Source organism: Euprymna scolopes, chromosome 6 (assembly GCF_053919585.1).
Source record: "Euprymna scolopes isolate OS-2025 chromosome 6, ASM5391958v1, whole genome shotgun sequence".
Taxonomy (NCBI): domain Eukaryota; kingdom Metazoa; phylum Mollusca; class Cephalopoda; order Sepiida; family Sepiolidae; genus Euprymna; species Euprymna scolopes.
The window spans coordinates 26,472,484-26,485,914 of NC_136487.1; the positions used below are offsets into that span (position 1 = coordinate 26,472,484).

The 13,431-nt window shown below is 31.9% G+C and overlaps 1 protein-coding gene across 5 annotated transcripts in view; it reads left to right on the plus strand.

Annotated features, from left to right (window-relative positions):
- Positions 1-8,204, plus strand: part of LOC145277578 (uncharacterized) — a 240,795-nt gene extending 232,591 nt beyond the window's left edge. For all 5 annotated transcript variants that reach the window (XM_080129077.1, XM_080129075.1, XM_080129078.1 and 2 more), the window contains one exon: positions 3,128-8,204. In XM_080129077.1, the coding sequence (XP_079985203.1) occupies positions 3,128-3,310 (183 nt within the window). In that variant the 3' untranslated portion in view covers positions 3,311-8,204. The remainder of the gene's footprint in view (positions 1-3,127) is intronic.
- Positions 8,205-13,431: the final 5,227 nt, after the last annotated feature.

Consider the following 13,431-nt stretch of genomic DNA (forward strand, 5'->3'; position numbering starts at 1 on the left):
CTCAAACAAAAATTTATTGCTCGAAATAAAACCATCAGAATCAACACAACACAAGTGTATTTATGCCAGTAACATAAAAATCCTGATTCTAGTGATGATGAAGTCACTGTAGACGTTTTTGATATCGCTTAGGTCTTTGAAGCATTTCTCATGCAGAAAGTTGTCAATGCTTGAAAAAGTGGTAATTGGTAGATGGGAGGTTTGGCGAGTATGCCAGTTTTGTAGCCCAATTTGTCCAACTTCTGCAGGGTCGGTTTAGCAACAAGCGGTCGGGCATTCTCATGGAGAAGAATTGCACCTTTTCTGTTGATTAATGTCGAAGTTTTTGATGCATGTCATCTCTTTTGCCGCCATAATGGTTTTGCCTACTTTAAAAAAAAAAACAAATGGGTGAGATTAATCGCAGACCATCAAACAGTCAGCATGACCTTCTTTTGATGCAACTCTAGTTTTAAGAAGTCTCATGGAGTTTTGGCAGTGTCTAACCACAGAGTTGAGTGTCGCTGGTTGTCGTAATGAACCCACTTTTCATCACAAGTCATAACCCAGTCTAGAAACGGGTTCTTGTGTAAAAGAAGGGAAAATGACACTTCATGACAACATTTCTTTTGGTTGTTGTTTAATTCATGAGGCATCCGTTTAAGTTTTGTCTTTCCAATCTCAAGTGGCTAGAAATCGTTGTATACGTTACATCCAATTCAGAAACAAGTTCTTGAACAGTTGTACGTGGATTGGTTTTGACTAAGGTTCTTAATTGCTCGTTGTCAACATCTGATAACTAACCACTAACTCATCGTCTTTAAGACTCGTAACTGCCATGAAATTTCTTAAACCACCATTGTGCTGTGCATTGAGTAGTGGTTCCTGGACCAAACACTTCATTGATATTGCGAGCTGTTTCAGCAGCTTTTCAACCGAGACATGTAAAATGTTTTTTTATTATTAATCGGAAATGTGATAGTGAAAAACTGGAGTCTTGCGGACAATATTGGATCTATTAGGTTAGAAATTCTTTTTTGCGCCTCCATCTAAGAGGGAGAGTGGATAGCAACAATACCTCATGCATGGTTGAATGATTGCTGTATAGATATCAGATACTGGTAGGTGTAAAGTTTTCTAGCCTGATAGAGGAAGTCTAATTTCTTTGCAGCTTACTTGGCAACATATATTTCAACTAATGTTACCTGAGAATGTCAGTTCAAGGAGGTTGAATGCTTAACTCTTGAAAAGAGTGTTATTGACAATGGGAATTAGTGGTTAGAGAAATTTCTTGTAGCTTATTGTGAGGAGCTTCAGACTAATAGCATTAAATGTGGCCATCCATTTTTTTTTTTTTTTACTGCCTTCTTCTTCAGAATGGGGGTTGTTTTCTAAGAATTTAGCCATTGTCTTGCAGAAGTAGACATTCAATTTGCCCTCATGCCAAGAATAGAGCATGGTATCATCAGCAAATACACCCATATCACATGATTGTATTTTAAAACTGGTTTTGAAAATCACGAAAAATATGGGTCTGAATATTGATCTTTGATACACACCAGCATTGATGTGATGTTGTTTAGATTTACTGATTTCGAGAATGAGTTGGACCTTTCTTTCAGCTAAAGAAGATCTAATTGTTATATCTAGTGCCACTGGCCAGCTTCACATCCCTTATCCATTGTGTGCTATATACGTTCAGAGATAATGGCAGTAGAATGAGATCGCCTAAATCCATATTGTTAGTCAGTTAAGACGACAAACTTTGTGATACATATGAACAACAGGCTTGATGTGAGTTAGATATTTAACTAAGAGCGGAGAAATCACTTAAGATATCAGGAATATGTTAGATTTGGAGCTTGCACCACCCAGAATTTGATTTTGTCTTGTAAAAGTATTTCTGTAAATGGGATTTCATGCTGGAAGCAAGGTACTTGATAAAAATAATGCCCAGCTAGATACAGGACCCTCTAGAAATTTTTATTTTTTATGTTCGTAGATAAGGCTGGCCATTATCTAAAGTGTTTCTTTCTGGTGTCATCCTAGGAATCTCTGTATATATATTCCAGCATATGGGCAGGAGGGGTTAGTTTGGTTTTCTGGGATCTGGTAATCAGTTGACCTTCATGTTATCTCAGTTAGTTGGATTTATGTGTCTCTTAGAGATAGATGGACCGTTTGGGCTTTTAGCTAATGGATTGTGTTTCTTGGACTGTTTTGATTTGGGCCAAGCGTTTTGGTTTGAAAACCTGTTCATTAGAAGAAAGCCAACATTATTGTAATCTCAAAGAATAAAACTTTGTTACTTCATTTGGCGGGAGAATTCTTCTATTGCAGCATTAACAGAGACTCTCCATTTGACACTGCGACTAGTTTCAGAATCAAGCAACAACTGACGCAAACAAGCAGAATATCACAGACTGAGCAGTGAACACGGATACGTATTTACAAAAATATAATAATTGGTGGATGGTTTGGGTCATGTTTATATAATGATAATTTTTGTAAGTTTTTATATATAATGATAATTTTTGTAAGTTTTTATTGCTTAAAATTATTAACTTCAAATATGCAAATGTTATTTCAAAATGAATGATTTGTAGATAAATTCATTTTGTAGGTGTCTGTTTTTTAATCTGTAAATAATAGATTTTATTTAAACAATGAATCCAAGCTTGTACTAAGACTCTTGATCAGAATAGTTGTAATAGTGATTGAGGGTGATTCCACATTCACTGAAGCCTCAAATTGGCAGCTCACCATTAGTTTCAGAACCAATATAATTTTGTGAACTAGATGCTATTTAAGTTCTGTGAATTTGAATGAGGTTATTTGAGGGTTGCTCCAATTTATTTGCAGTAAATAACGTTAAAAAAAAAAAAAAAACTTGCTGAATTCTCCATTCCCCCTTTTGTTAAAGTTAAACATTAAGGTAAGTAGTTTATTTGGAGATGCTTAACAAAAAATTTTCTTTACATAATTATAATTATGACATAATTATTTTAAAAAAAAAAAAAAAAAAATCTTCCAGAAAATTTGGAATTTAAAAAAATTTATTTCTTTTATTTTCCTCCGGTTTTTTGTACTTGATGTTTGTTTCTATATCTATATATTTATATATTTATATCTCCTTGCTTAATTTCAGGAGAAATCAGCTGAGGGACAAGAGAATCCGGCCTTGGATGAAAATCACTATAGCAATAAGAATGATGCTGATAATGCTCCCTACACAGTATATCAGCCTTCTAAATATGATGCTCCTGGAGGTCATGCCAATCCAGCTATGGATCAGGACATCCCGAACCATATGAGTGGCTCAACAGTGTAGTTGGCAACTGGTTATTGCCAAAAGAGTATTGGTTACTTTGGGGGAGAGGGCATCTTTACAATCACATTACTTAAAACATGAATGCCAGATTATTTTCTGGATAGTTTTGACATGCATATTTGAATAATCAAATTCTTTGGGTATTAATGCATCTCTACATCCAACCACCTGCAGATTTTATTTTACTTTATGATCATGTCATTTTTTTTATCCGGCCATGTTTGTGGTTGTATTAAACTATAGCTGCACAAAAAGCACTGTCACTATTTTGACTTTAACATTTAAATCCTTTACGAGTTAATATTAACTTTCGAGGCTTTCAAAGAGAATTCTGTTTGACTCTATTTAAAAAATCATTAAATATAAATATGCATACAAGAATAAGTTGTTTTGAAATAGTTTCATTGATTTAAGATTTCTCAAAAGTTAATTTTTACCGTTTCTATTTTTTCTAATGCTTGACTATGTATATATATTTGAACTTTGAACACTGTTTTGGAATTTTTGCAAAGTAAACACATGGCAAAAAGTAGGCTTGCAAAATGCTAGATTCTCTCATGTATTTTAGAATTATTATCTTTGGTAAACAAATTTTATCTTCTGTTTATCAAAATGCACAAATATTCTAAGAGTTTATACCCTTTGGAATACTAATGAAAAAAAAAATTGGACTTTAGAAAATAAGACCTAAGACACTTTTTTTTTAGTGGTAGGATTGTAACAAGGTGCACTTTTTTTCTTTGAACCCAATTCTTCTTGACCTTTTACCATGTTATCCTCCATCTTCTGATCAGTTCATAAAAATTGCTATTGATATGCTGTATGTTTTCTAACAATCAACTGTATATTTTTTCTTTTCAAGTGTTATGTTATACCACATCTTCATTTATGTAAATCCCTACTCCTCCCAGAAAAATTTCATTGTACGATACTTTGAAAGTCCAATCATCAAAATATTGTGAGGATAACATTTTATTTTTGTTATTTTATTTTTTAATTTAGTCCCTATAATCGAAGTGTGGGGAAACATTTTAACATTAATTTTGGAGGTGAAGGATTCAATTCATAGTATAATCAGACTTAGCATCTTCGTCTTGATTGTTTATAGTCACAATCTTTCGACTGTTATATAGACAGTTATGGTCAGAAAACGTTTGCCCTTAAATTTTTAATTCAATATAGAAAGTATCTTTTAATAGGCATTTTAAAGGATTTAAAATTACTTTGTTTCATGATAGTTAACATCAGCCATTTTTTTTATCTGTTAATAGATGAAAAAAGTAATTCCAAAGTAATTTCAAGTCTGTTAAACAGTTGAATAGAAAGTAATTTTTCGCTTGAATTAAAGTTTAGAGCTAAAAGTCAAGCATTGTGGTTCTTTTGTGCTCCTATACTAAAAGAAATAAAATTACAATTAGTCTTCAATGCATTGTTTTGACGTTAAATAATGCAAAATCTTTTGTTATGCCATATAAAAGAAATGCAAAAAATGTAAGGACTATAACAATCAAGGTAAGGATTTCAGTCAGATTATAAGATTTAAATGAATTAATAAATTTGTTTGTGCGTAAAGAATGTTTATTTTTTTATTTTTTAAAAAACAATCAAAATCATTAAATGGTGGTTGAAATTTATAAAGCCATTGAATGCAAAAAATAGAAGAAAAAAAATTAAAAACACTTTCCATAAAAATTTTTATAATACAACGCCAATCATTTAATTGTATATTCGTCATTCCAATATTATAAACATTTACATATTTTTGTGGTTTGATTTTTCAAATTCATTTTTATTTCTACCAATCCGTCTTTTTTCGAAATGTATATTTGTTGAACGTTTTTAATGCAAGTAAAGAAAAAAAAAATGCTTAACGTATGTCAATAATATTCCAGACCCAGACCCCCCCCCCCCATTCTCACACTCATTGTGAATTTTTGGTGATATTTTCTTATGTTTTATTTTCTTTTAAAAGTTTTGTTATTTGGGACTTTTTAAATTTAGGCTTTATTTTATTTTTGTTTTTATTAAATTTTTTTTTGCTAATTTGAGGCTGACCTGCTTCTTTTTCTCCTTGTTTTGTTATACCTTCCATAAATTTAAAACAATGCAGAAAAAAGTTGACCCTAAAAACATATATGCATATTATTTTACTACTAGACATAAGTTCTTCCTTGACCTCGGTCAGTGAGGGAGTATTTTTTCTAGACTAAGTTAATCTTTAGTTTCCTCACGATCCCAAAAACCTCTTCATGGAGCTGCTTTTTCTCCTTATCTAAAAAAAAACGGATCTTGTGTGTAACTCTGCCCTCTTGGGAGGCAAGTAAATAAGGACATGATGCGGTCGTTATAAATTTCAAGCGTGAAGAATCTGTATTCAATTGAGCATCTTTCTGCACAGTCCATTGCAATCTTGTTGTGTACAGCGATCTTGTGAATTTCAAAACTACACATCCGTCCCCAAATCAAGACTTCACTGTTCTCTCCCATGTTCTTTCAAGAGTGTAGTCATTGCCAGCATAATGCTTCCGCCCATTTTTAAATTAGTACCCTCTCATTGCTTTTAAATAATGATTTCTTTCCCGGGGGCTCACTCATATCAACCTGACTTCAGACAAATGTTTCAACTTGTTATATCTAACAAGAAAATCAACCTCTCAATCAGAACCGAATTAGGATAGCAAATCATGGACAACATCCTCTATATATTATGGATAGAGCTATGTCAATAATGAATGAAAATAAAATGTACAAAGTTACCTTTACTGCAGTTTTATAGCATCACCGATCTTTCGGAAATGTACCCAAATGACATCAATTGGAAATCAAATCCGAAGAATTAAAATTATTTATAAGTAACAATGTTTATTCTGTTATTCTTTGGGTTTTCTTTTCGATTGATGTCACTTGGGTACTTTTTCTAAAGATTGGTGATGTTGTGGAACTGCAATAAAGTGTGAACCATTTTATTTGTTATTGAGATATGTACACATTTTCCCATTCATATATTATTTGATAAGCAACTAATATGTATGAATGCACACCAAAACTCTATTTTGTGAATCGTATGCATTCCATGGAATGGACTGAACTTGATTGTGAAAATTTTACATTCACCATACATGATGACATCATTGATCATGTGATGCTCTAAAAGCACAATCCAACTTTGTATTTACTTGTTTTTGCAACCAGAATTTTCATTTTTCAATCCAAAAATCAACAATTTACTTTGGCTTATATTTTCCTGGCTGACAGTCCAAAGAGACGATCCTCCCAAGCAAATGGAAGGTTAGGCTTATTGTTGCCTGAGGCTCTCTCACTTTTGAGATAATATTGAGGAAACTATTTTTGTCAAGTAGTTCAGAGTGAATATTAAACTGCTGCCCCACACACATTAAAAATGAGTTGTTCCATCTTGTCTTCACAAGGGGCATATAGAGGATGTAGTTTTGTTTACTAATAGAAAAAATATTTGAAAGAAAGTTGGAAAGAACTTTAAATTTTCATTGATGCCAGGTATGGTGTAATTTCTAATTAAGTTGACTAAATCCTGCTATTTGTATTCTCTGGTGATTCCGATTCTTCTGCCAATTCTAAAGAGCAAGACTTGGGAAAGATTTTTATTTCGTTTTTAAATTAAAAATCTTTTTCCCCCTTTTTTAAAGTAATTTGACTACTTATAATTTTTTATTTATATCACTTTCATAGTAATTTTCTCAAATGACCACATAAGTGAATAGTCACATCTCCCAAGGTGAAAGGGTTAGGTTCACTGCTGCAAAAGAACCCAGAAGTCTGTATATTTTTATTTTTTGTTTTGCTTTCTTCCTTTTCAATTGCAATGTACCTACCCAGTGTTTACCTAAGAGTTTTTTTTTTTTCACTTTGTTTTCCTCATTATTTTCATAAATATTTTTTACAAGAAATTTTATCAAATTATATTGTTAATGGGATTTTGAAATTTATCCATTATTTAAAATTAATGATTAATCAATAATTTCTTTCATAAATTTACAAATTGTGCTTGATCATATTTACACCCGTCCACACGATTTCAGGAGATAACTTTATTGGAGATTTTCACTTTGGTGCAATTGAATAACTAAGATATGTAAAACGTTTGAAGATTTTTTAAAAACATTTTAGATATTCTAAAATAAAAACTATGTACATACACACACACTTAGCATTTTCTTTCATTATTTTTTATTAGATATTTTAATATCTTAATATTCATGGAGTTTTATCTTTTAATAAAAAAAGATTCTTGCTATTTCTTAAATCCAATGTATGGTTTTGTCTTGTTTTCTTAAAACCTCTAAAATCTTTTTCCTTGTCTTGCAATCGAAACAATTTTCTTTTTAAATGTTTATGATAATTATATTTTTATGTATTTGACGACCATAAACAAATTTCAGTTTTCATAGATTTTCGAAATCAAAATATTTTACTCTGGGTGTTTACATTAAAAACTTACAATATTTTTGGGTTTGACTTTTTTGGTGTTTGGTATATATATATTTTTTTAATCAAGCTTAACATGGCGACCATTTGGCTGATGGCTATTATGGCAGATAACTTCATTTAATTTACTGTAAATATGTTTGAAAAATCAACAGTATTAAATTGGTTAGAATGTGTGGATATTTTTCTTGGAATCACTGATTTTGAATATATATATAACAAACTTTAAGAATTAATACTGTAAATTATGGCATACAATTTCACATAGTTGGACGCCAATGAATGCATATAAAATTTGACTAAATTTCAACACTTTTCGATCTAAAAAACAAAAACTTATTTTATAAGTTTAATCTGTATTGTTTTATTTTCTGTAAAATTGTGTTCAGGCGCAATCACGGTTTTAAATAAAAACAATTTTCAATCATAACATGGCTTTTCATCATTTTTTTTTCTCTGCTGAGTAAACTGTGCTATAAAATGGCTATTTTTAGCACTTTGATTTGTTTTTGTAATAATCAGGCAGGATTTACAGATTAATAATAAAAATATAAAAAAACTGTAAAAAATCATTTTGTTCTATGATGATGTGTTTATTATGATGATGATGATATGTTTATTATGATGATGTTTATTATGACGATGATGGTGTTTATTATGATGGTGGTGTTTATTATGATGATGTGTTTATTATGATGATGATGTGTTTATGATGGTGTGTTTATTATGATGGTGTTTATTATGATGATGATGTGTTTATTATGATGATGATGATGTGTTTATTATGATGATGTGTTTAAGAATAAAACATTGCATGCATATTAATCTCCATAAAATCTAATATGAATATATTTTCACAACTGGATCAGCTGAACTTGGCAGGGATTGATAGACAATGGACAGATGACTGCATAAATCCTGGGGTGCAATCAAATGAAACAGCAGCACTTGGAGTGTCTGCTGACACAGCTGACATCATGGGTGTGCGAGATTGCAAACGAAACTTGAGATCGTGTTACTTTCACACCAACATGATCAGAACATTTCAAGTGGCTTTTGACTAATTGTGATTTTCATTTTTACGAAAACTGTTTCACCTTTATTTTCGATTTATTTTACTGAAATTATTTGATGATTTGAATATTTTAGTAAGAATCAGAAACACTGCTTTATGATAACATCAAGTAGATACAACTAGATTGTTTCTGAATTTTTTAGATGAGGATTCTTGATGATTCGTGACAAAGATTCTTATCTTGAGTGTTATTTTCGCAATGTTTTGATTGATATAACCGTTGAACCTTTTTAGATCAAATTCAAGAATTAAATTTTAGGTCAAATTCAGGAATCTGCAAAGAATTTAGAATTTATTTACTTATTTAATTCACAGGATTAGCATGCTGTTGTTCGGTTAGCCATGATTGGGTAGAAGTAATTTGCAATTGTATTTTGAGTGTTGTTCTCTCTGAGGATTAAACCTCCAGAAGAGTATAACTTACTATTGAAGTTTACCAAGTACTTTAACCACTATGCCATGGTTCTGCTCAAAATTTCATGCATGATTCCCAAGTTTGACAGAAATATTACAAGATGCAAGATACATCTGAAGAAAGTTTGAGGTTACATCTACCAAAACATTATGAAAATAACACTAAAGAATACAAATCAGTTCTCATCTAAAAAATTCAGATATAAAATGTTGTTTATACTAATAATTCATCACTTACCAAGGCCAAAGGCCGCTCGAGGATAAGGGTTAATAGGATTGTTAGTTGGATGAACAATATTATGAGAAGATTGGAAACGATGTGATTATGTAAGAGGACAGCTCACATTAGACTTGAAGATAATCATGTTGTAGTTAGCTGGAAAAAAGTCCCGTGATTTTGTAAGACATTCTGTTTGTGGAAATTCTGTTTGGTTTAAAGTACTCCGATAGAAAGGGAAGTTATTGGCAGTAGTTTGAGCTAAGTATTTCTTTTTTTTTTGCTGTGAACATTTTACTGTGGGGAACAGATTGGGCATTCAGTCGAGCATCTAACATGAAAATAACAAAGTAAAAATACTAGCAACATATTTTCTGAGAAAGGCATTGCAAGGAAGAAATGGCCCAGACTGTTGATTATGATCCTAATGGGAAAAATTCTGAGGTGAACGCATGATGCATGTTCATTCAAGGAGCTTATCAATGCAAGGAGAGAGCCATTCAATAAACCATTTTTCCCTCTATTGTTCTTGGTCGGAAACGAGATAGAATATAAGTCATGTTCAACATATTTGAAGGTCAGACAACACTGGGCAAATCTGCTCATAGCTAATATGCCCAGAAAAAAATGGGCAGGAGTGGTTTTAAAAAAAAAATTTCGACGTGTGAACAAAATACTATAAATATTTAAAAAATAAATAAATAAAAATGGCCAATAAAAATAAGAACAAGCAGGAAAAGAAAAAAAAAACATTTTGTGAAACCAATGAACAAATGTTGTCAACGTGGTATGACAATGTTTCTTGGGAATTTTTGTAGGTCAAACTTATTTTTTCCCCGCCCCTTCTCATGAAAGTAGAGAATGTCACGAACGTTGTTAGATAACAGCTCATTTTTCTTCCACTGTCCTCTAAACAAACGTTCATTCAGTCGTTTGAAATAATTGGTCATTTGAAGGTTAGAGCTACGATCGACATTTTTATTTTATGATAATTTCATTTACACTCTTTTACTTGTTGTTTCATCGGTGAAACATTTGAAGAATGCATGGAAACAAAGATAAACGAATGTATCTCGCATATTGCTATATAATGCAACAAATAGTATAACCCCTACACATACACACACACACACTTCGTACAGAGTTGATAATGTCGATGGCTGGATTTTTTCTTTTCTTTTTTTTTTATTTATTTTTTTAATACTCTAGATTCGCTACTTATCCAGGTCCCCAAGCAACTCAAGGATAAATATTAATGATTGTCAGGTGAGACATCGTGATGATCGGAGACAATGGAAATTGGATAGAAATTTATTTTACAGAATGGTTGAATGAGAACTTGTTTATGTTGGACTTGAAAATGACCATGTTATAGTCAGCTGGGAAGCAGCTCCACAATATTGTGTTCTGCAGACGAGCAGTTTTGGGGAAAGCTTTGCCCATGGAATTTTTTGTTTACATTTACGCACAGATGAAGAGTAAGAGAAAAAGCTGATAGTTGTTATTGCTAGTCGAGTGTTTGCTGTGAATGACTTGCTGGTGGGAGCCGTTGAAGCTCGCTCAAATATTGCCATGAAAATAATGATAGAGATGAGATGGACTCGCTATGTCTTTGTTACAGAATGGATTGAGAGAGAGGTGAGTAAACGTGGAGTGTAGACACTTTTACCAGAACCGAGGGTCAGCTGACCAGATTACGTATGAGTGACGTGATCAGGTTGGCTAGATCGGTGAGACTGGATTTGGGCTTTGAAGAAGACGGACGGCTTAATAGCTGTTCCCTCCCCTTCACTGGGAGTGGGAGACGCTGACGTGTTCAAAGCAAGCAAGATTTACTTCCATATTCTGTGTCGACATCTGGGAGGTAAATAAAAAACTATAAAACCCATTCATCGTCTTGGAGTGATAAATCTTCGTCTAACAGGTACCAGTCTCTCTCCAAGAGGAGATGAATTCCAGATGGATCACATCGACGACACATTGAATAAGGTATGTCAAAGAAAATGCATGTAACACACACACAAAAGCATATGAACAATTAGAGATGAACACACACAACCGCATATGAAACTAGACGATCATACGCACACGGAATTCTTTTATGACACGCATAATCCCCTTTTATGTTATACACCAAACGTCAATTTGGTGGCCCTCTATGATAACCCTAGTGAGAACTTCAATGATAACGCTATGTAACAAACGTTCAATTTGGTGCCGTAACTGACCAGACCACCTAGCAAGGGTGGGTTTAAAAGAAAAAAAAAAAGAACTTCGGTTACCACGGGGGGGGGGGGGGAAGGAAAAAAAAAGGACAAGAAAAACACAATAAAATGTCTGGAAAAAGAAAGAACAGTAGAAAAAAAAAATACAAATCAACACACACACAACGTAGGGTCCATTAAAACACTAGGCGAATTAGAAAAATAATTAAGAAAAAAAAAACAAAAGAAATACACATTTACACATGAAGAACCTCTTATAAAGAAAGAAAGAAATGGTTCTGAAGAAAAAACAGACACATTAAAATTATATATAAATAGATTTATATGATAAATTAATAAGAAGAATTAAGGGTAGAACGGTACGTTAAAAAGAAAAGAAAAAAAAAGAACGTTTCTGTGTAGAAAAAAACAATAGAAGAAATTGAAAAAAAAAAACAGCTATGACGATAGACATACAGATAATAGATTGTAAATTTTTAATGAACAGCCTGTGAGTAAACCAGAAAGAAAAAAAAAAGAAATAGAACATATGACTTTAGTATCAGTGTGGATCAGGAATGAGCCTTTCAGCTTACCAAAAGATAAACACGGCAATCACAAATATGTGTTATGAATATTTTTGTTGCATTTTTAAACTGAAACTAAGTGTAACTTTTAATGAAAAACAATATGTACTTTTGATGAAAAACAATGGATAGGTTCTGCAAATGTGATTTTTTTTCCCCCTTTGTCACTAATTGTACGATTTTTTTTTTTTCTTAGGAATTTTTTTTTTTTTTTTTGACTTGGACAATTTTAGTTCCATCGATGTGTTAGGATTGTCTGAGACTTTATAAGTGAGTCGTTTTATTTTATTTTAGAAACGACTATGTATTTTATTGTAAATGTCTAGGTATTTTTTGTAAACGACTGTGATTTTTCTTTAATTTTGAATTCTGTGGAATGGAAGGTGGTGCACTATGCAGCCGACCTCAGGAGTGATGACGTGGTCAATTTTGGGTTTCCACGAATCTGTGTTTTGTTATTTGGAATTTTGTTGTTAGTGAGATGGGACTTTGTGATTGCTTATAGGATATTTTTGTATTTTTTAATTTATTATTTTTATGTAATTGATGTGTTGTCAAACGGTATTGTGCAGAATTTTCTTGTTCTTTGACATGTATTTTTTTTCGCAGAATGGGGAGGTGGAATCTTTGCTTGTGGGGTCTATTGAAAGAATGGTTAATAAAAGAAAGAACGTGTTGTTAATTAATTAATTAATAATCATAATAGTAATAATAAAATTGAAAAAAAGAGAAAGAAATAAGATTTAAACAGTGCAATAAATAATAATAAAAAAACACTACTGGGTTATGTATAAGGGATCAACTAGTTCTTAAGTTTCGGAAGAGTCAAAGGTTCAGTCAGTATTAATTTTAATTTTCGAAATGTAGAATAAATGTTCTATTTGACATGAGTGACGTTTTGACCACATAAGTAAGGTAGAAAAAAAAAGGATAAATATAGGGTTAAATAAACTAGATGAAGAAATGAAAGAAAAAAAGTGGAGCGTGAATGGAATTTAATTTCTGTGGCAAGCATGTTAGAATTTTGGAGAGGTGTTGAATTACATGGGTAGTTATTAATTTCATTATTCTCGAGAAGTGATTCGAATTTTATGTTTTTTGATCGTGATTTCTATTGATTTCGAGTAGAATCAACATGGAGCAACTTTGAATACTTCATG